Source organism: Globicephala melas, chromosome 13 (assembly GCF_963455315.2).
Source record: "Globicephala melas chromosome 13, mGloMel1.2, whole genome shotgun sequence".
Classification (NCBI taxonomy): Eukaryota; Metazoa; Chordata; class Mammalia; order Artiodactyla; family Delphinidae; genus Globicephala; species Globicephala melas.
In genome coordinates this window covers 52,164,945-52,189,720 of record NC_083326.1, presented here as the reverse complement: position 1 = coordinate 52,189,720, position 24,776 = coordinate 52,164,945, and the positions used below count along the sequence as shown (strand labels likewise).

At 38.0% G+C, this 24,776-nt stretch overlaps 1 protein-coding gene across 5 annotated transcripts in view; it reads right to left on the bottom strand.

The window, feature by feature from the left end:
- Positions 1–4,477: 4,477 nt before the first annotated feature.
- CLUL1 (clusterin like 1) overlaps positions 4,478–24,776 on the bottom strand; it is a 31,220-nt gene continuing 10,921 nt past the window's right edge. Inside the window, exons 6-9 of one of the 5 annotated variants that reach the window (XM_060310459.1) lie at positions 21,732–21,869; positions 13,063–13,277; positions 8,872–8,928; positions 4,478–6,818 (exon numbers count right to left, since the gene is read on the bottom strand). In XM_060310459.1, the coding sequence (XP_060166442.1) occupies positions 6,783–6,818; positions 8,872–8,928; positions 13,063–13,277; positions 21,732–21,869 (446 nt within the window). In that variant the 3' untranslated portion in view covers positions 4,478–6,782. Of the gene's footprint in view, positions 6,819–8,276; positions 8,929–13,062; positions 13,278–21,731; positions 21,870–24,776 lie in introns of those variants that run through there. The other 4 variants (XM_060310458.1, XM_060310460.1, XM_060310457.1 and 1 more) reach the window with 4 other exon arrangements.

Sequence of the window (24,776 nt, the reverse complement as noted above, 5' to 3'; positions counted from 1 at the left end):
AGCGCGGCAGCGGGCGAGGCGACCCGCCGCTTTCAACGGTCCTCTTTTCCCGCCGCAGCTCCTGAGACTCCGCCTCTTCCATGACGTCGGCCCCGCCCCGATCCCCTCGGGGCCCAGCCGTTCGCGTCCCTTGAGCGCGCTGGGCCGCCAGCTGGGACCGCGATCGCTTTCCCGAATCGCGTAACCTTTATGGCATTTTAAAAGTCAAGAACCTTTGGCCTAGAAGGAAATCCTAAAGCTGTATCTTGGTGCGTTGCCTGAGATAGGCCGCCCTCGTTGGAAAGATTCAGGGTCGACCGCACGTTTCGGTGATCAAGGGGACCCTGAAACAATTTACACGTGTTCGCGCAATCGAAAAACAAACAAAACCCTGTTACCTGCGGTGTTTCCTACAACTGAGGGAGGCTGCTGCAAGTGATTTGCATTTCCATTTTCCCCCGTCCTCCCTCAAGGCCGGCAGCTGGAGCAAATAGAATAAGGCAGCTTTTTTACTTGATTAATAACAGCCAGCCGTTTTCAGTTTTGAATACCAAATTTTTCAGTTTTAGCGTAACGTTTATAATATAAACACTGGTGGGTAGAAAATATTTGATAATGAGTTTAAAAGGTACTAATACATGTACATGCAACAGCAGTCTTTTGAATCACCTGTTTATTGAGCACATAGTAGATGCTCAATAAATTTCTTGATGTCGCTGCGTCTAGGGTTACCAAGAAGGAGATGTGGGCTCTCTCTGAAACATACTAAACACTATTTCTTTCCATTCAATAAAGTCGATGGTTTTTCCTTTTTCTCCCCTCTCCTCTCCCATCTCAACTTTATTGTCTGTGGAAGATTCTCGAATCTTTCTGCTAAAGGGCACTTCTCAAACTCAAGGTTAAAATTTTTGTAACAGGAAAACATTCTGGGAGGAGATAAATATCTTTCACCTGCAGCTCTGCCTAATCTGCTCGGCAAAAACAATGTTACATTTGTGTTTTCTTTTGGGTGGAATGTTCTTGCTCTTTGGTTGTATGAGTGCTCACAAAGGGTAAACTGAAATGCACTGGATAGCAGATGTTTTAGATATATTTAATCTATTAAACCTATCTAATCCGTCACCTGCTAGGCTGGCCTTTCCCAGGTCAACTAGATTCATCCTTCCCCTCCCCCAGCACCTTCCTCATCCCACCCCCCACGCCCACACCAGTGTAATAATAGTATTAAAAAGTCACCTGTATCTGCTTTGGGGATGATGGCCGTCCTGTGTTGCGCTGTACTGCTTGGATGGGGTGGACGTGGTGGCTGTCTCCAGACGCGGCGGGCTTTTTTCTGATGGTCATTTGGGCAGAGACTGCTCTGTGGGAAACCTGAACTCAGAAAACAGGCTTTAGACAGGGATGGGGACTCACGTTGTCTGCCTTAGCTTGAGAGCGCCCCTGGGTGTGAGAAGCTCAAATGCGATGTGGAGGTGCAGTCTTCGCTGCGAGGGATCGTCCCACACATTAATTACCGCAGGGCTGTAGGTACCTGTGCCAGGCCAACTAAATGCAGATAGATATTCCCCCAATCCCACGCCGAGCAAAAGTGTCTCCACACATTTCCAACCATGTGCCTGGTCCCAGGCTGAAAATCTCCCAGATTACCTAGTTGCAGTTACTCTCCGTGTTTATTTCCCTTTTGTTATTTTGAGCTGAGTTTAATTGTTCCAATTGAATATCACTTGTACCACAGGGTTAATCTTGGGACACAAGTGTAGACTCCCCCGCCTGTGTGGAGACTCCTCTTCCATTGTAGTACTTGGAGGACCTTGGTTTGATGATAAATGGAGAGAGAACGGTTTCCTTCCCGGTTACTGCTCTATAAACAAATGATCCTCTCAGACAAGCTTATCATTCATTCATTCATTCATTCATTCATCCAACAGCGTTTACATCATAGTGCCTACCACGAGTCACCAAGGAGCAAGATAGACAAGGTCACTCTCACAGCCTAGAGGAGCAATTTCTAAATCTGAGAACAAGACATCTGCAGAGAGCGACAAGTGCTATGATGATTACATAACCGGGTTCAGAGAGAGCACTTTAGATCCCACCATCAGGTGAGGCCTCCCTGAGGAGGTCACATTTGAGCTGAGATCTAAATAGTGAGAAGAAACCAGCAGGGGATGATCTGGGGAAAGAGCATTCTAACCTCAAATGCATTACACCAGCAGCTTTCACAGCACTCACATCTATAAAAACGCAAAATAAGGATGATATTGATGCTGAATCCTATCTCATTCTAGGAAGAAATAATAATTATTAATGGATCCATTAACTTACTGGAGGAAAAAAAGCTTTTTCTTCTCATTAAGAGATCTATTTCTGTTAAAAATTTCACTGTTTATGTTTAATAGCCATAGAAATGTGTAATATATTTATTTTGATCAATTATGTACAAGTAATAAATTACAATGATAACTCAATCCAGAATGAATATTTGATACCTAGATTTTTGTGTCCCAGGAAATTTTTAATTTTCAAAATTTAAAAATATTTATATTTTATTGATCAATAAAGATGTTTAAGCATAAAATATATTACATTAGAATAAAATTCTCTGGAGAAAATAGAATGAAAATATAAGAGTTTAAGGAGAAAATGGAATGAGATAAAATTTCTTACTGATAAAGAAAAACTTGTGTATTTGTTTAAATGGATGATACTGGATATCAAATTGCCATGATATGTAGATTCCATTGGGCACATTTCAAAAAAGGATGAGATATTTTTAAAGATGCTACTATTTACAATACATGGGAAAATTAAAATTCCCTATTCTTTCAACTTATATTGAAAAATCATGTGCAAGAGCATATATACATTTTTCAGTTTCCTTTTCAGTGTGTATGAGAGCAAGAACATTTGAATATTATTGGTCTGGATATTGATTCTTCTTTACACGACAAATTCTCAAAAATGTTGGCACAATTAGGTAAAGGAAAGCAGGAAACTAAAATTTTTGAGAGCCAACTATGAGTCAGATACTAAATAATAGTATTATTTATATAGTCAAAGCTACCATCGATTGATGCTTATCATTATGGATTATTTACTGTAGTTCTCACAACTACCCAATAAAACAAAAACTATTACTTTTATCATTTTATAGATTAAAAACACAGAGGTTCAGAGAGATTAAGGATCTTGCCTAGTCAAACACCTATGAAATCTGGCAGCCAGGATTAAAATCCAGGTCAGCCTGAACGGGAAGGCTTTTCTCTGCCAGGTGCTTTGAGGCCAGTATCTTCCTTTCCTTTCTTTACTCTACAAGGTTTTGATGGCACATTGGCTATAAAATAGTCAGGTTCCCTTTATAACTTATTTTTTGGCACCTTCTCTGACAAATATATCAAATGTATGGCTGAATAGGCTCTATTTATTTGAGATTTACTGTACATTACAGTATCCAGGATTCTATCAATAGTATCCTTTTTTTTAAATATAGCCTTCAGTTATGATAAAAACAGCTTGTCTTCATTTGGAATTGACTATATTCGATGGGCTGCCTTTGAACTCTAAGTCTCTCCAACAAGCTTTCCTACCAAATAGCTCAACTGGGTGAAAAATGCTTTAAAGGTTTCAAGTTCTCTCTTTATATTTCTTTTGATAATTTGAAAGACTGACTATAAATATATCCCCAGTGTAATCCTTAGTGAGGTATACTGGCAAAAGATTCTCCTTTTGTATTGCACCAAGGTCCAAATTCTGAGGTTAAGTAAGACTCAGTCAAAAACACTTTGTGTTTTATGTAAAATCTGTATGACCTTGTTAAAAAAGAGCACTGTTGTGTTAATTTTTAAAAGAAACTATGCAGTACACCCATATGCATGGCAGCACTCTCCACTATGGGCAAAAGAAGGAAGCCACCCAAGTGTCCAACTCCAGATGAATGGATAAACAAAATGTGATACTCACGTACAATGGAGTAGTATTCAGCCTTAAAAAGAAAAGGAATTCCAGCATATGCTACCACGTGGATGAACCTTGAGGACACTACCCTAAGCCAATTGCAAAAGGACAAATACTGTATGATTCCACTTATCTGAGGTCCCTAAAGTAGTCAGAGTTGGACAGATCGTGGCTGTCAAGGGCTGGGGGACAGGGGAGAAATGGGAGTTATTGCTTAATGGGGACAGAGTTTCAGTTTAGGAAGATGAAAAAAGTTCTGGAGATGGTTAATGGTGATAGTTGCATAACATTGTGAATTTACTTAATGCTACTGAACTGTGCACTTAAAAATGATTAAAATAGTAAATTTTGTTATGCATATTTTACCACAAAAAAAAATCTATGCAGAAGCTATAGATCTTTACTAAACAAAGGAATGAATTACAGATTTTTTTCAAGAAGTCAAATATTTTATATTGTAAAAGCAAATTGAAAAAAAGAATCTTTGTTAATTAGAAAGTGGCACATTTGTAGTAGAAGTGATAGAACACAGACCCCTTGGTGATTTAATATTTAATATACAAACTATGAATATACCATAGAATACAGTAATATTTACATTTGATTTTTTAAAAAGGAATTTTCATTTTAACTCAATTTGAAGTTATTAAACTGCCATTCAGCGTAAGACAATTAACAGTACTTTACAATATATAACTGACATACTCTCCTGCAGCTACATTTCCTGCATTATCTTATGTATTTCTGGATTTTCAGGTCTCAGCTGAAGAGGTAATTCTACTTGCCACATATAGGATGCATCAGTTCTTACCTTAAAAAAGCATCAATAATCAAAATATTAATAAATTACTTATAGACTGAGTGCATTTTTCTTGGAATAAAGTCCAGAATGAGTGACAGAATAAATACCCTTGGCTTTTGAAAAAATTAATACATAGCAAAATAACAGAAAACTCATCTGTATGGATATTTTTAATAACACTATTCAAAGGGATCTTCTCAGTAACCCTGGATTATTAAACCTTTACAATTGCCCCTGCCTCTGATGTGAAGATACTCATTCTGTATTCTACATGCACATAGTACTTGTTCGATAAACTTCTACTGTTTACGACACATTACTTTATTCAAGGTGTTTCTTCCCTTTGTGTGCCCTTCATTCTCATAATGACGGTAAGAACCAATCACCAAATGCTTATTGGATACTTGGGATGTGCAAGACATTCTGTTACAGCCTGTAACTGTGGATCCCAACCACAGTTACAGCTGTGAAAGTCTGGAATAGGGAAATAAACACATCCCAAACCAATCAATAAAGTTAGGCATTTAGGATGCTAGATGACTAGATGAGAATTCCAGAGGGTTCTTAATATATGTTCTACCCTATAAAATTGGGATTCATGTTTTAACGAGCTACATTCTTGGAGTAAGGGCCTAACAAATATTCATATATTTGAATGGAAATGACAGGGTGATTCTTTTCCCCCATCTTTCCTGTTATTTTCCTTAGTATGTTGCTATTTCACTGTTGGCAGGTTTGAGAGCTTGGTATGTTGATCTAATCAAAACACACAAAGTCTTACCCACTGAATTAAATAGGATGCACAAAAGAAGAAATTCAGGTAGTAAGCAAACTTGGAAAAATGTACATTATAATCAAAAACATAAAAGTTGTAATAGTAAGAAAAGTTTTCATTTATTAGTAAAGATTTTTTTAAATTGAAATGTTAGGATATGAGAAAGTAGTACTTTAGACATTGCTGCTATCAAATTTGGCAATATATATCAATAAAATGTTAACCTTTAAACAAATAATTCAATTTTTTGGAATCCATCTAAGAAAATAAGTGGAAAATGTGAATAAGAAAAAATAGTAAGATGATAACAGTTTTGTGAAGATGGTGGGACTGTGGATAATCTTTGCCTTCTAAATTTTGGGGGGAATTCCCTGGCAGTTCAGTGGTTAGGACTCCGTGCTCTCATTGCTGGGGCCTGGGTTTGATCCCTGATGGGGGAACTAAGATCCCGCAAGCCGGGTGGCATGGCAAAAAAAAAAAAAATTAAAAGAAAAATAAATAAAGTTTTGGAATTTGTGATTTTGTTACTTTTAGAATTAAAGAACTATAAATTAAAAAGAAAAAAATTAGTACTGCCTTTATGAAAGATCATTTTGTGAGCCATATTAGTAAATAATTTGTTCACTATCTCAATTTTTCAACATATTTTCCATTGTCATTGCAGCCTCTTCATTCCAAAATCTGTGAAAAGATTTTATTGAAAATATATTTATTATTCAGTCATAAATAAATCATCAATACCCATTTGAACAATAGCACACTGTTTCTTCCCTCAAAATCCTGCAGTGTCTCACTGTGGCCCACTGAGTTTGGGCCCTAGGCACAGCTGCCCAGCTTCCCCACTCATTTTGTGAGGCAGACAGTATCCTTCCATGTCTTTTTTTTTTAATATATATATAGAATATTGGAAGGTGTTTAAGCCCTTCCTATATTCTTTTTTTTAAATAAATTTATTTATGTTTTGTTTATTTATTTGTGGCTGCGTTGTGTCTTCGTTGCTGCACGTGGGCTTTCTCTAGTTGTGGTGAACGGGGGCTACTCTTCATCGCGGTGCGCGGGCTTCTCACTGCAGTGGCTTCTCTTTGTTGCGGAGCATGGGCTCTAGGCACATGGGCTTCAGTAGTTGTGGCTTGCGGGCTCAGTGGTTGTGGCTCGCAGGCTCTAGAGCTCAGGCTCAGTAGTTGTGGTGCATGGGCTTAGTTGCTCTGCGGCATGTGGTATCTTCCCGGACCAGGGCTCGAACCTGTGTCCCCTGCATTGGGAGGCGGATTCTTAACCACTGCGCCACCAGGGAAGCCGCCTTCCATGCTTACAAGTGAAGAAAGAACACAAACTCATATGGGGGAGGTTCCTGGATAGAGGGAGGTGCAAAGGGCTCTGGTGGGAGTAGATTCATTTAATAGGACTTCTCAGCATCTCTAGTATCTAGACACTCCTGTCTTTCTGGCCCCATTTGCTCACATTTCCCCCTATTTTTGGAATCTTTTTTGGAATATTCTCACCTTTATATTTTGACCATATATATATATGCACATATGATCAAATATATTATTTGATCATATATATATGATCAAACATATATATGATATATATCATATATATTTTGGTGGAGGATGAAGGGAGAAGGGGGGGAGGGAGGGAAGGAGGGAGGGAAAGAGAAAAGAAGAGGAAAATATGAGGGGGATAGAAGACCGATGGAAAACGAAGAGGAAAAAAATGGAAATGTACCACACTGAGAAGTTTCTCCTCCATGGTAAAGTAAAGACACTCCCCTCAACTCCTAGAGGGCCCCCTTGGGCACTCACTAAATGCTGCCTCCTATTACTCTTCTGTGTGTCTTGTATCTCTCAAATTCATCATTTTCTCCTCCACCGTACCTGGGTCTTGTGCCTTCACTTAGTAGATGCTAAAAAGATATTGGTTGATTGATGTAACTTGAAAAGAAACTTCTCCAAAATTCAGAGGTAAAGGGAGAGGCAGCAAATCCAGTAATATCCAGCTTAATTATACACTGATGGTGACCTACTAACAAGATCCCTTATGAATAATAACTTAGAATTAAAAATTATTCTTTTAAGATTGATCATGTTACCAAAGGAGACTATTATGTACAGTTTTAATTGTGCCACTAATTTAGATCATCCTAAGTTTAACAGAGATGGTGACTAATGTATGCCTGAAATGTCATTCATTTATTTTCTCTGCAGACTTAATAGATTTACATTTTATCTCAATGTAGGATTATCATGGAATGGAAGTACTTATACTAAGGTTTAGAGATGCGGAACACATTGATACGGTTCGATCTACATTTACCTAGCTATTTTAGCAAAATAACATCTTCTAATTTGAAATCTTAAAATTATTTATTCACTACAGAAAATTGTAAAAATATCAGAAAATGGAAAGTTTTTAAAAGAAATCATCCATTTCCCATTGTAATTCCTGACAATCCTTTTTATTTTTAATGCAGATTTTAGATTTTTTTGATCGTTACATTTATAGAGTTTTGTACTTTTTTTTTTTTTTTTTGACCAAATGTCCTAACAGGAACCAGTATAATGTGGCAATTTTGAGTCAGAGAGAACTGAGTTAAAATTTGGCTCTACCACCTGCTGACTTGAATCCTGAGTCTCAAGTTCCCTTTCTGGAAAAGGGTAATAATAATATGTACCTCACAGATAGGCTGAGAATAAACCCTTGTTCCAGTAGTTGTCATGTTATGATTTAAATTTTATAAATATCTTTAATGGTTTCATAAGACTTACTGAGCATATTTAGCCATAATCTTTTAACCATTTTCTTATTTTTAGATGTTCAGATTGTTTTTAACATTTTAAATAATTTTGCAGATATAGATCTTGGGGTAGGAACTTTTATTCAAATTTAGATTTATTCCTTCTGATTGATTCCAGAAGTGGAATTAATGTATCAAAAAGAAATTTTATGACTCTTGATATGTATAATTGAATAGCTTTTCAAAAAGGCAAAAACAGTTTATGTTCCCGGCAATAACATACGGGAATTCTCATTTCATCACATCCTATCAGGTTTTTTTTTAATTTGCAAATTTAATAGGCAAAAATTGCTATCTTGTCTTAGTTTTCATGTCTTTGATTATTAATGAGGTGGAATATATTTTCAAGGTATTTTAAAACTAGTTTTGTCATTTTCCCCTTTTATGAATCATCTATTCCTGTTGACAAGCATTCCTAATCAAGCACTCTGTTTACCAAGATTTAAAATGTTCCTTAAAATGCTGTACAGCTTTGGCCAGCATGTAGCTAATGAAGTTAGAACTCTCAGCACTTTCTTCATGAGGGATGGTGAGTGTGAAATTAGGGGAAGGCAGAATGCTTACCTCTGTCATCGTTACATCTCGTTTGGAAAAATTTCCTTCATGAACACCTGGAACTACCTAAGAAGAAGGATTATACAACAAAAGATTACGAAATCCCAGCACACATTCAGCATTAATTTAATACCACATAAGTCAGGATAGGCTAAGTTGTGCTGAGGTAACAAATTAGCCCCAGCATTCCAGTGGCTTCTTATAATTTATTTTTCACTCATGTTACATGCCCATTACAAGGGCTCTGAACCACCTAGATGCTCAGGACCCTGGCTGAGAAAGGAACATCATCTCACATGTGCTGTAGCACATGTAATAACGCATGGCTTTCTTTACATCCTCATCAGAGAAAGAGAATGGATAATCACACACAGGCTCTTCTCTATCTCAGTCTAGAAATAACTCTTTTCATTTTTGTTCCCATTTCATTGGCCAGAACTTAACACATGGCACCACTTAACTGCAAGAGGAGCAAGAAAGTGTGAGTGAGCGGATGGAATATTTGGTGAGCGCTACTGTCTGTCACAAATGTTAATGTGATGTACCAAGTTTTGTACTGAGTTTCCACAGGAAATTTACAATTTATGGTTGTATGTGTGATTTCTGTAAGAACCAGTCATCTGAAATGCATGTCGTTTACTTTCTTAATAAGTTCTCAAGGGCATATACTTTGATCTTAATAATTTAAACGAAACTGTAATGACATGCAACTTGATGTAACCTTAAGAGAACTATTTTGGGGCTTCCCTAGTGGCACAGTGGTTAAGAATCTGCCTGCCAGAGAGACTTCCCTGGCGGTCCAGTGGTTAAGACTCTGCACTTCCACTGCAGGAGGCGCAGGTTCAATCCCTGGTTGGGGAACTAAGATCCTGCATGCCCCACGGTGTGGCCAAAACATTAATAAAATAAAATAAAAATAGGAGAAGAATCTGCCTGCCAATGCAGGGGACATGGGTTTGAGCCCTAGTCTGGGAAGATCCCACATGCCGCGGAGCAACTAAGCCCGTGCGCCACAACTACTGAGCCTGTGCTCTGGAGCCTGCGAGCCACAATTACTGAGCCCATGTGCCACAACTACTGAAGCCTGTGTGCCTAGAGCCTGTGCTCCACAAGAGAAGCCACTGCAATGAGAAGCCCGCGCACCGTAAAAAAGAGCAGTCCCTGCTCGCCGCAACTAGAGAAAGCCTGCGCACAGCAACAAAGACCCAATGCAGCCAAAAATAAAATAAATAAATTTATATAAAAAAAGAACTATTTTGAAAATGTGTTCAAATAAATTTCCCTATCAAAAAAACTAAAGCAGAATATTAAGAAGCCAAATCAACACTGGTGATTTCTTAATTCTAGTTTATAAAGCTAACATAACTTTCCCCCTTTTCCTTTTGATACATGTAACACACATAAAAACTGCGTAAAGCGTTTACATCTAGTTGAATAAACAATTATAACGCTAACATGTAACTACAACCTAAAAAGCATAACTTTTTTCACCTGCTGGAATTTGTGTATTTTTTTTTTACAAAAGATTCCTCTTCAGTATGTGCTGTTTTACAAATTTGCACTTTCCATTACATGATGAAATAAGAGCCGTTTAAAGAAAAATAAGTTTTACAAGCGGTTCAGCAAAGTGGTTAAGTCCAAGGATTCTGAAGAAAAACTGTTTGGCCTTGAATCTCAGTTCTACCATTTACTAGCTGTGCGACCTCAGACAAGTTGTTTCACTTCTCTGTACCTCATCTGAAAAATCTGTAAAACAATCATACTCACCTTATAGGAACACAGAGTATTAAATGATCTAATACACGGGAAAAGTTCTTAGAACATTGCCAGACAAATATTGAGTGCTCTTTAGCAGTGATTATTATTAGAAAAATATACCATTGAAAACCATAATTTTATTTTCTATGGAGTTTTTTGTATAGAAGTGTCTTTGTTATCAATATCAAAAATTTTAGTTAAATCAATTAATGTTACTCAGAGCCACTAGAATGGAAGCAAATTGAAGCATAGAATGGAAATCCTGACGACGATAAAAACAGTTAAATATTGGCTCTACTTTTCTAAAGATTGAGAGCATTGCTAAAATTTTTCTTAAAATTTTATTCTTTCCCTCATTCCTTATAAGAATTCTTCCTCTTTAAACTAAAAGTCTATATTTGTGAGAATGATCAAATATATCACATTATTTTACTCTCCTAGGGAATGATCTATCTAATGAAGTAATAGAGAGTCAGCAGGAATTGATAGTGGCTTTCAAAACCTTTTGACTATGGTCTACAGTTATAAACACATTTGTCATCATGACTCAAAAACACACATTTCTTAGAAAACAAACTTAGGGTTACCAAAGGGGAAAGGCGGCAGAGGGATAAATTAGGAGTTTGGGATTAACAGATACATACCACTATATATAAAATAGATAAACAACAAGGACCCTGTATAGCACAGGGCACTACATTCAATATCTTGTAATAACTTATAATGGCAAAGAATCTGAAAAAGAATGTATATATAAAAGAATATATATATATATATATATATTTTTTTTTTTTTGCAGTACGCGGGCCTCTCACTGTTGTGGCCTCTCCCGTCGCGGAGCACAGGCTCCGGACATGCAGGTTCAGCGGCCATGGCTCATGGGCCCAGCCGCTCTGCGGCACGTGTGATCCTCCCGGACCGGGGCACGAACCCGTGTCCCCTGCATCGGCAGGCGGACTCTCAACCACTGCACCACCAGGGAAGCCCAAGAATATATTGACATATATATAACTGAATAACTTTGTTGTACACCTGAAACTAATGCAACATTGTAAATCGACTATACTCAAATAGAAAAAGAAAATAAACCACATCTTACATATAAGTTATACACATATATAAACACACATCATGGAAATGAAAGTTCCATGACATATGCATCTGACTTATTAAATGCAATGCACTCTAATATTTTTTCTTCTGGTGTGTTCTATTCTGCTTTTGTTTGTTTGTTTGTTTAATGTGCTGGTTGTGACTCTCTAAACTTATTTCTCAAACCACAACCTTGTACCTTGAAAGAGAGTGAATCACTAGGATACAGAATGTCTTAGGTCAGACTGCCTAGAAGCAGAGCCTGAGATTCTGACACAGTTATTTATTAAGGGCGCTTTCAGTAAAACTTTTAGGGGGATGAGGCGAGCAAGATAGAGAAGAGGGAGATGCTAATCTGGGAGGTGGCCTTCAGGTGACCTCCAGCCTCAGCCTGATCCTGCAGGGAGCTCTGGAGCATAAGTGGCCCCAAGGACAACCCTTTGGAGAAGATTTCAGGGGTGAGCAGTTAGCAGCAGCACCAGCTGGAGTTGGTAAAGGGATCCCGGGGGATTGTTAACATTACATGCTACACAAAATATTGTACCTTCAATTGCTCTGCAGGTGATTTTTGTATCTGGGCCTTTTTAGGAGCCCACCAATACCAACCTCATCAGAAATCACTTGCCTGGTGCATTGTATATTAATGTAATATGGTGTGTGAAGGGGGTGCATCAGGGAAGAAATTCAATCACTATTTTATGTTATGCAACAGGAGTTATTGATTGCAAGTGGGAGACATGGTATAAGTGCAACTTAAGATAGCAATGTTTATATGTGAATATTAATATATAACTGTGTTTAATTTTCAAGGTAAGTCAGTAGCTTGTTGTGTCAAAAGCTAATGAGAGCTATAATTTACAGAGCTCTTGTTTTGGATAAGGAACTTATACTCATTGTTTTACAGACATTAATTTTAAGGTAGCTATTATTATTCCCATTTTCCAGATGGAAAAACTGAGGCCTAGAAGGATTCTGGAACTTTCCCAAACTTATTCAGCTGGTAAGTTTCAGAGTCAGCCTTTGATCTCAAGTTGCTTTACCTGAAAGTCTTCTCCCTTAAAAACGACATTGGCCAGGTTTCTTCATGGTTACTTGTATCAGCACTATAGCTCTAAGCAGAATTAGCCATCTCTGGATTAGAAAGTATTTTGTGTATTAAATTGGTTTTCTTTATAGCGTTTCTTGTTTTCTAAAGACCATGCACAAGTCAGCCTGAGTACAATCACAATGGAAGTAGAATATCCTTCTAGAGCCTGTTTTCAAATTCAGACGTAATTAATAAGTAAATTAACAGAAAAATCAATGTATGCACACTTAGTCTCCATAACTGCTCTTGAGTCTCTCCATTACCTTTATGAAATTGAAGATGTTCTTGGTTCCTAGGGTCTGGTTTGCCAGTTCTGTCACCCAGCCAAACTGCTCTCTCATCTTCTCCATCAGGTATGTAGTGTCCTCCAAGTGATGCTGGGTCATCTGGAGAACCTGGGCATACTGCTGATTGGATATGTTGACCAACTCAAGGGCCTCATCTACTTTTGTGTATAGTTTAGGAACATCAGGACAGTCTAGCAAAGAAGAAAGTAACATGGTAAAGAAAAATGTATGTGGGACTTGGAGTTGGGTGTTGTGGATTTAAGTCCCAGCCCTTAAGCTTTCTACTTCCAGCCTTTTGACCTTGAGTGAGTTTTCAGCCAGGTACAACCGTCACAAATGAAATAACACTGCAGAATGCCTGCTCACAGAGCCAGCACACACTGAAGATTTAAAATGTTCCTTTTCCTTGTCTTCCTTTCCATAGTGTCTCTGAAGGTCATTAGGGCTGCTCACTTATACTCTGATCAGGACACATGGGAGATTGCACTTTTCTGCCACCTGGAAGTTGAGCATGGCCATATTCAAAGTGATGTGTCTTACTGCTGGAGGAATCCTTTAAGAATGGTTTAGGATTTATCACCCTCCCTCCCCTGACAGTGGAACTAGTTTTGCTCCATATGGTGGAGGCTCCATCATCCTGAGTGAGGAGATGTGCAGCAGAGCTCCCATGCAAGCTGTAACTGACAAGACAGAGAGAGCGAAAGAAAGCTTTGTGTTCACAAGTCACTAAGATTCTGCAGCTCTGTGTTATTATTGCACAACAGTCCTTCTGAACTGAAACAGGGTTAAAGGAATTTATAGAGCTGCGTTGATGAGCATCTTGATACTGTGTAAAGATTATTTATCTGCAAACTACAGAAGTGTCTATGTGTTAGGGCATCTGGGATCATAAAAGATTGTTATTGTAGAAAAAGATCACAGACTCTTTCGACTATGTCTTCTGCTGTTTACTAAGAAACCATGCCTTCAGGAAGATAGGGGTGGGGGAGAATCCACCAACCAGAAGCTAGGTGACTACCTCATCTCAAGTCTTAAAAATCAGTTATTGTTTCTTTTTGATATGTAGATATAATGCAAGATCCTCCAGCCTTCACACTTTTCCAAAATTTGTGTTGGGATCTTCAGGAAAGGGAGACCTTTGTACTTGCAGGTAAAAAAATTTGCAATAGTGTACATTTGAAAAGTAATTCAAGAAAATATTTTGAAAACAAAGAGAGTCACAGTTAACAAGATACATTATACGTTTGAAAGGAGATCCAGATATTCTTTTAAAATGTCTTCATTTGCAAGTTTAGAGTTGTTAACTTTTAGAATAGTGGTGTAGTTTTGTTTTTTTTTTAATTATGGGGGAAGAAGGTGGTGAGTTACCTCATGATCTTAGGCAAGGAGAATTCTACAAGGGACACTCATTTACTCTTTTAGAGAGTGGAAAACGATTTCCCTAAAATAAAGGTGAAACTTTGTGCAAAACACAATTGCATGAGAAAGGAAAAAGTAAAACTATCTCTATTCATAGACGACATAGTCTTGTATACAAAAAATCCTAAGGAATACATACACACACACACACACACACACACACACACACACACACACACAAAACTATTAAAGGTAATAAGTCAGGGCTTCCCTGGTGGTGCAGTGGTTAAGAATCTGCCTGCCAGTGCAGGAGACATGAGTTCGAGCCCTGGTCCGGGAAGATCCAACATGCCGTGGAGCAACTAAGTCTGTGTGCCACAACTACTGATGCCCGTGTGCCCTAAAGCCTGTGCTCTACAACAAGAGAAGCCACCAGAATGAGAAGCCTGCGCACCTCAATGAAGAGTAGCCCCGCTCACCGCAACTAGAGAAAGCCCACCTGCAGCAACCGAGACCCAATGCAGCCAAAAATAAATAAATAAATAAATTTTGTTTTTAAAAAAGTAATAAATCAGCAAGGTTGCAGAACACAAGATCAATATACACATATCAGTTGTATTTCTATACACTAACAATGAACAAACCAAAAATGAAATTAAGAAAATTCCACTCACAATAGCATAAAAAGAACCATATGCTTATGAACAAATGTTTTAAACGAACTGTAAGACTTGTATTGAAAACTAAAACACGCTGTGAGAAAAATTAAAGATGACTTAAATAAATGGAAAAACATCTATTTTCATGAATGGGAAGACTTAATATTGTCAAGAAGGCCATACTCCACAAATTGACCTATAGATTTAATGCAATCCCTATCAAAATCTTAACTGCCCTTTTTGTAGAAACTGACAATCTGATACGAGAATTGACATGGAAATGCAAAGGATCCATAAGAGCCAAAACAATCTTGAAAACAAAGAACAACATCGGAGCATTCACACTTCCCAATTTCAAAACTTACTACAAAGTACAATAATCAAGACAGTATGGAATTGGCATAGGATAGATATATGGACAAATGGAAGAGAATTGGGAGTCCAGAAATAAGCCCTTACTTTTGCTGTCCATGGATTTTCAACAAGAGTGCCAAGACAATTCTACACAGGAAAGAATAGAGTTTTTTAACAAGTGAAACTGAGACAACGGGATATCCAATTGCAAAAGAAAGATGCTGGATCCTTACCTCATACCATATACAAAAATTAACTCAAAATGCATCACAGACTTAAATGCAAGAACTAAATATATAAAACTCTTAGAAGAAAGCATAAGCATAAACCTGTGTGACCTTGGATTGGGCAATGGTTTCTTAGATATGACACCAAAATAAAAAAAGAAAAGAAGAAATAAAGTAGACTTCATCAAAATAAAAAACTTCCATGCTTCAAAGGACACCATCAAGAAAGTGAAAAGACAGCACATAGAATGGGAGAAAATATTTTCAAATAATATATCTGATGAGCATTTGGTATCTAGAATATGTAAAAAAAAAAAAAACTCTTACAACTCAACAATAAAAAGACAAATAACAAAATTAAAATATGGACAAAGAATTTGAATAGACATTTCTCCAAAGAAGACATGCAAATGGCCAATAAAAACATGAAAAGATGCTTGATATTATTAGTGATTAGAGAAATACAGGACAAAATCACAATGAGATACCACTTCACATCCACTCGGTTGGCTAAGATAAAAACGATGGGCAATAACAAGTGTTGACAAGGATGTGGAGAAATTAGAACCCTCATACATTTCTGTGAGAATGCAAATGGTACATCCACTTTGGAAGAGAGTTTAGTAGTTCCTCAAAATGTTAAACATAGAGTTACCATATTACCCATATATATTTCATGGTATATACCCAAGAAAATTGAAAACATGTCCAAACAAAAACTTGTACACAAATGTTCATAGCAACATTACTCACAATAGCCAAAAAGCAGAAACAAACCAAATATCCATCAGCTAACGAACGAATAAACAGAATGTGGTATATCCATACAATGGAATATTAAGCAGCCATAAAAAGGAATGAAGTTCTGAGAGATGCTACAGTATGGATAAACCTTGAAAAAATTATGCCAAGTTAAAGAAGTCAGTCACAAAAGACCACAAATTGTATGATTTCATTTATATGACATACCCCGAATAGGCAAAATCAGAGACAGAAAGCAGATTATTGGTTGCCAGGGGCTGGGTAGGGGAAAGGGGCGGGGAATGGGAAATGACAGCCAATGAGTATGGAGTTGCAGCCAATGAGTTGACAGCCAATGTTGACAGCCAATGACAGCCAATGACAGCCAATGAGCCAGTTGACAGCCAATGAGTATGAGTATGGGGTGAAAATGTTCTGGAATTAGATAGTGCTGATGGTTATACAACTTTGTGAGTATACTAAAAAACACTGAATTGTATACTTTATGGTATATGAACTGTATCTTAATGCTGTTACTTAAAAAAATACACTCACATGATCAGTACCTTAAGGCCTTTTTTTAGTCACCGTATAGACATGAGAATGAGTGTTTCAAGAAAAGGAAGAAAGAAAACCCACATTTAGCAGGTGTCTCTTATGAAATGTGACAATATGCATCCATTAGCTTTTGTTGCACAACAAACAAATATTTATTATTTCTCATGTTTTTGTGGGTTTTGTGGGTTGGTTGGACTATTCTTATGTCTGAGCTAGCTCAGCTGGGGCTGGATGGTCTAGACCCTCACATTTTGAGGGTCTCAGCTGGCATGGCTGGGACCTCTCATCTTCCAGAAGGCTAGCCTGGGCTTGATCACGCAGTGGTGGATAGGCTTCCAGTAGCAAGAGAGGACAACTTTAATTCACAAGCACATTTCAAGCCACTCACATTTGCCAATATCTTGTTGCTTAAGGACAGACCCATGGCCGAGCCCAGATTCTCAGGTTGAAAAAACAGACTCCAGCTTTTGATGGGAGGAGCTGCAAAATATTGTGGATGTTTTGTCTTTAATCTAGTGTGCATGTATCACCTTCTGCCTGTGAGAGTTTCCAGTTTATACCTGTGGTTATCAAGCAATTATTAATATTGCCTACATCACTTTCAAAAAAGATTCAGTTTAATTGATAATTATATGGTCTCATGTAACAAAAACTGGGCTGGAGACAGACATTCCTTGGTATAAATTCCATGTGCCTACCTCCTATATTAAGAAACAAAATATAACCCAAACAGATGAACCCCCCCACTGTGACCATTCCACATCAAACTCCTTTATCTTGAAACTACTATTTTGAATTTAGGTGTATACATCTAGTACCAGTAACTGGTATGGGAAAAGAGCTACTTACAGTGAGTCCATTTAAAATTGGGACCAAAAATGTATCATAAATAATGAAAAAAAATGATTTATAATGTTTGGGAACATATTTCATTTATCTTATATTTTTCAAATATAAGATTATAATTACAGCTGTATGCTTAGTCTTAGAACAAAGAATGAGTTAAATGTTGATAAAAGAGGCAAAATCATTGTTTGACAAAACATACAAGAGTTGTTTGTAAAATACTGGAAGCAACTTAAATGTGCTTCAGCAGGAGAATGGATAAATAAATTGTAATGTGCTTACACAGACTAACATACAACAATGAATTCGTGAAATTAGAAACACACGCATTCACATGACTAAATCTCCCAAACTGTACTGAGTGAAACACCAAGGTGCAAAAGAATACATAAGCGATAACATTTATACTATTAAGAAATATTATCCAAAACTTGGAAACAATGCAGAAGAATGGCTGTGTGTCCTTTCAATGTCACATAAAGTATTGTCTAAGAGGTCCACCCAAAGATTACTTAATTCTCTAGGGAAATGATCCTTTGTTGTATTTACTAGTCACTGTTGATTTGGGCCAGACTCCACGACATTAGATGTAAATTACAGATTGAAAAGTTGCAAATAATTTTTGTCCAGTAGAGACATAAATTATTTTGGTCTGATAGAAATCATAACTGCAAAAGTTACAGTTTTATTACCCTTCGGTACATCAACTAGTTTTATATCTAACTTTGCAATCTTACTTCAACATTCTGTCCTTGACTGTAAATACTTCAGTCTCTCCTGTACTCATTTAAACCAGCTTAATCATTCTGCTCGTTCCCTTATTAATGGAATCAATCTTTCGAATTTTTTTTTTTTTTTTTTTGTGGTACGCGGGCCTCTCACTGCTGTGGCCTCTCCCGTTGCGGAGCACAGGCTCCAGACGCGCAGGCTCAGTGGCCATGGCTCACGGGCCTAGCCGCTCCGCGGCATGTAGGATCTTCCCGGACCGGGGCACGAACCCGCGTCCCCTGCATCGGCAGGTGGACTCTCAACCTCTGCGCCACCAGGGAAGCCCTAAATCAATCTTAACATGCTCATTTTGTACTTGTATGAGTCATATTTTTAAGCTTAAAAGTTATACTTTGACAATATAAAAACTAAAAACATGTAAAACATTGCTATGGATGGTATATGTGTGTATGTGTGCTATATATAAACACATGATAAAAGTATAAAGAAACACAAGGCAAACAACAAGGTCCTACTGTATAGCACAGGGAATTATATTCAACATCCTGTGATAAACTATAATGGAAGAGAATATGAAAGAATAATGTATATATATATGTATAACTGAATCACTTTGCTGTACAGTAGAAATTAACACATTGTAAATCAACTATATTTCAATAAAATAAATTTTTAAAAAAGAAATACAAGGAAATAATAAGCACCAAATTCAAAACAGAAGTTTCCTACAGTGTGGGGAATATAGTCAGTGATGGTGACAAAGGTGGTTAAAAGTTACAAACTTCAAGTTATAAGATGTTAGTACTAGTGATGTAATATACAACATGATTAATATAATTAACACTGGCATATGTTATATATGAAAATTGTTAAGAGAGTAAATCCTAAGAGTTCTCATCACAAGGAAAAAATGTTTTGCTCTTTAAAAAATTTTTTTACATGAGATGATGAATGTTTACTAAACTTACTGTGTTAATCATTTCACGATGTCAAATCATTAAATTTATAAGTGCTGTATGTCAATTATATCTCAATAAAACTGGAAGGAAAAAAAAACCCCAAAACGATTTCCTTATAAGGGGATAAAGAGGATGTGATGTGGAAGGGGCACCAGCGGGGGCTTCATCTATTTTGGTAATGTTTTATTTCTTCATCTAGTATTAGGCACATGTGTTTCTATTATTTTATTCTATATACATTTATCATAAAATATAAAAGTTTAAATTGTATGGGAGGGCTTTCCTGGTGGCACAGTGGTTAAGAATCCGCCTGCCAATGCAGGGCACACGGGTTCGAGCCCTGGGCCGGGAAGATCCCACATGCCACAGAGCAACTAAGCCCGTGTGCCATAACTACTGAGCCTGTGCTCTAGAGCCCGCGAGCCACAACTACTGAAGTCCATGTGCCTAGAGGCTGTGCTCCGCAACAAGAGAAGCCACCGCAATGAGAAGCCCACGCACCGCAACAAAGAGTAGTCCCTGCTCACCGCAACTAGAGAAAGCCCGCGCGCAGCAATGAAGACCCAAAGCAGCCAAAAAAAAAAATTGTTTGGGAGCACATTAGGACAGCCTTTCCTCTGTGTTTTACCTTTGCAGCAATCAATTTATACTGCATGTATACTGTGTGACTTGATGTATACTGATTATTTGATGTGTTTATATTGTATTATCTGATTTCTTATATATTGTCTTTCTTTTTCCAGTTTTGTTGAGAAATAATTGACATACATCACTGTATAAGTTTTAGGTATACAACATGATGGTTTGGCTTACATATTCACAATATATTCTGAATTGATTACTGTTGTGGGTTTATTTAACATCCATCATCTCATACAGATACAATAAAAAGAAAAATAAATTCTCCTTGTGATGAGAACTCTTAGGATCTACTCTCTTAACAACGTTCCTATATATCACACAGCAGCTTTAGCTATGGTCATCATCTTGTACCTTACAGCCCTAGTACTTATTTATTTTGTAACTGAAGTTTGTACCTTTCAATCACCTTCTTCCAATCACTTCCCACACACACACACCCCATCTTCTCTATTATCTTATGACAATCAGGGAGAGATTATTCTTCAAAGCTTTTAACTGGAAGTTAAAGGAAGTTAATGATAGATAGGTGGCATGTTTGAGTGGGACTATTTTTGTAAGAGGTCAGTATATTAGTGTATATTTTTCTCTTGTAAAAACTTCTGTTGTCTGTATGCAACCTTGTAACTGTGACTTGAAAAACAAACACTTGAATAATGAGAATCATGAGTACTTCAGACATTTTATTTAATCCTCAAAACACTTGTGTGAAGTAGCTATATTAATTTCATTTTCCAAATGATGAAACAGAGCTGCAGAAAGTCACCCAGGGAGCAATTCTGAAGAAATAAGACCCTCATCTGCTCTAATAAAAAGGTCCAGTGTATATTCAATCTCTTGCTTCAAATCTTAGCCACATTTTTTAGAATTTCCTTCCCTTAGGGCTTTGGCAAGGTAAAAAGCAGAAGCACAGGAATCAAAAGCTCTTCTTGGATTTTGCAAGAAAATTTGCGTTCAGACCCTAGCGGTTGGGAAGTGACTTCAGCTGGGGAGGAGAAGGGACATGAGGGTCGGAGGAAAGGGGGAAGGGCCGGTGGAGAGAATTTTTCACCTGGGGAAGGAATGAAAGATGCTCTTGGTCAGATCTGGGAGGAGGCGAAACGCGCTGTGCAGGGCTTGGGAGGAGAAGCTACTATCTGTATTTAAATACTAATTAGTAATTAACCCACCATCTGGAAAGAGTTAATGCCATTTGAAAAAAAACTTATTTGGCAAAAAATTTGCTTACACATTTTGAAGATTTCTTCATTGGTGGTTTTCTTTCTCTGCAGTAAGAAGAAAGAAGTTACCCTAATTTGCTGAGTTCTCTTTTGCACACAAGAGTGTTCGCTTGGTCTTTAACCATAAAAATTTTTCACGGGAATAATGAGGGAATTTTTAAAAAGGGAAAAGTAAGTTGACTTACTTTTGAATAATAAACGTTTATAAACCTGCTCTGAGCACCCGCAGACGGCAATGAGCACGCCAAAAAGAGCTTGAAGGGAAGCAAATGAATCCACGATGCCTGTAAAAGCGAGATTTGTGACCTCTGACCAGAATACAATCGAAACCCTGAGAACATAATAATCATTTACCTTCCTGTAGGTAATCCTGACATTTTTGGCATCTTGCGTGAAATTGGAAACATTCCGACGAGTTCTGGCGAAGCTCTCCGCACAGCCCTCGGCCCCGCACAGGCAATGCCGTCCTACTCAGGCCGCCGTGGGCGGAGTCTACAAGTAACAGCATTTTCACATCAGTGTCGTTAGAGAGTTTGAACTTTAAAGGCATGGATAGAATGTCATTTCTCTTTCTAACCAGCACTTGCAAAATCTTTGTTCTGTATTCAATCGTAGGAGTGCATACTGGTGCAACCAGTTACTAGGACAATTTGGCATCTATTAAAAAGTGCATGTATCGGGCTTCCCTCGTGGCGCAGTGGTTGAGAGTCCGCCTGCGGAGGCAGGAGACACAGGTGCGTGCCCCGGTCCGGGAGGATCCCACATACCGCGGAGCGGCTGGGCCCGTGAGCCATGGCCGCTGAGCCTGCGCGTCCGGAGCCTGTGCTCCGCAGCGGGAGAGGCCACAACAGTGAGAGGCCCGCGTACCGCAAAAAAAAAAAAAAAAGTGCATGTATCCTTTAATCCAGCAGTCTCATTACTGTCATTATTACTCATCATTACTATTATTACTACTTGCTTCCCCCAAACCCCACTCCCCACACAGAGGTTAATGCATATAATTTTATTTTCAGGAAGGAATCATGAGGAATTATTCATAGTAACTCTATTGGAAGAGAGACTTGATGGGGTGGGAGAAGGCAGCTTTCATTTCTTTTGTTCCTTTGTATATTTAAATTATTTTAAATTTAGTGTGTCTTATTTTTATCATTATTTCTGATATCATTGGGGTTAACTAGATAGGGAATTGTAAGCCACTTTTCTCTTTGGGCTTCCATTAAAATTTTTTCTAGTAATTATTTTAATTTTTTCAAGCTGTAATTCGAATGTGTATTGGAGTTCCAAAGATATTGGAAATGTCTGTTTTTAAACTGGGTGGTAGGTATTTATTACTATTCTTTTTTGCATTTCACATATATAATGTTATAAACAGTAAGTCAAAGATTTAGGAAAACATCTAAAGCAGATCAACTTTTAAGAAACTTTTTTTTTTCCTGGAATAATTAACCATCCATATAAAAATGATGTAAAAAGAAGTCGTCCAACAGCAAACTGACAATTCCCAATTGAGTGTTTCACATTAGGAAAAATTTGTTATTAATTTTTAACCTGATGATATTCTGTTATATTAAATCCTTGACGTTAAAAAAATGAAACATTTCGAGATAAATTGTGAAGTTTACTGGGACTTCCCTGGCGGTCCAGTGGTTAAGACTCTGTGCTTCTACAGCAGGGGGGCAGGGGTTCAATCCCTGCTCAGGGAACTAGGATCCTGCAGGCCGCGTGGTACAGCCAAAAGCAACAAACAAAAAATGTGAAGTTTATTGTTTAAAAACCTACGAGGCATTTGCTAGATCATCTGATGGGTAAGGCAGCCATCCCCTTGGTTGAATAGGAGTCATTTTCTCCCATTCCCTATAGATTCAGTGGCATCTCCTCTCACCCCAGAGAACCCCTGTGAGTTCTACTGTAGAGCAATTCTGCATTATGTGCTGTTAATTTTGTCTTCTCTATTAGACTCTGAGTCCTTTGAGAGAGGGGATTTGGTCTTGTCATTTTAATCTTGTCATTCTTCCATAACTTCCTCTGTCATTTCACTTAAGATATGGTAGTGCAACTGTTCACTGACCTGTTTTTCTTTCTCTGGACTAAACTCCTAAAAGTTAGGGGCTGTGTCATGTCTGTCATAATCATTGCTTATTCACAGGATCTAGATGAATACTTGGTATATTCAAGGATGGCAAATTGAGGGCTATCTAAACCAATTCCCCATGCTATACCCATGAGAGTAGCCCATCGCCTACCTTCGGCCATGCCAGAACAGAGCCTGAGGGCCCTTCTAGGCAGTTACTTCTAGTAAATCATCTACCCTCCCAACTTGCCTGTTTCCCCCATGGGAAAATTAAGACAGCAAAATTCTCCAGGGCAGGATTAAAACCCAGAACCCCCAGCTCCCAGCACCCAGCACTGTGTGAAGCTACTACACCACAGTTTTACTGAATGGATCGCATCTATTCTCTCTAGGGATTTGTAAGCCAAGTGAGGACAACTGCAAAAGCTATCTTATTCTGTTTCAACAGATTCAGCAACTGAAGTCTAGAAAGAACAAAGTGGGAAAGAAATTCTTTCATATGGAGACTAAAATGAAACAACACTCAATAAAATTAAAAAATATATTAAACAAGATATTTCATATTTTTATCACCTTTTTCCTTTTAACAGTGTTCATTATTCAATTTTAGCTACTTTTCTAATTTTGGCTCTTAGGATGATCATGACAAATAAAGCCTATCTGTGAAGGCTGCCAGATACGTAGTTTACACTCAGAAGATATTAACCACTGTAATTGACAGGAGGCAGCTTTCCTAGTGCTATTGTAACAGATTCCACAGATTTAGTGGTTTGAACAACATAGATTATTTTACAGTGCTATAGGTCAGAAGTCTGAAGTGGGTCTCAGTGGGCTAAATTAAGGTGTTGGCAGGGCTGTTCTTTTCTGGAGGCTCTAGGGCAGAATCCATCTCCATGCCTTTCCAGAGTCTGGAGGCCACCCCACCCTTGCCTCCTGTTCCCCTTCCTCTATCTTCTAAGCTGGCAAAGTAGGGACAAGTTCGTCTCGTGAGGCTGTCTCTATTGATTCTTTTCTGCCTCCTTCTTCTACTTTTAGGAGCCCTTGTGATTTCACTGGAGCCACCTGGACAACCCCAAATACTCTATTTTAAGGTCAGCTGATTAGCAACCTCAACTCCATCTGCAACCTTACTTTCCCCTGCTGTGTAACCCAACATTTTCACAGGTTCTGGGGATTAGGATTTGGGTATCTTTGGAAAGCTATTATATTATTCTGCCTACCACAAGGGGCAAAGGTTTATTCCCATTAGGTGGATTTTCTAGGGGCAATAGGTTTATTCCGCACCTACCACCAGTCCAGAAAAGTGATGGAAACTACACGCAAATACC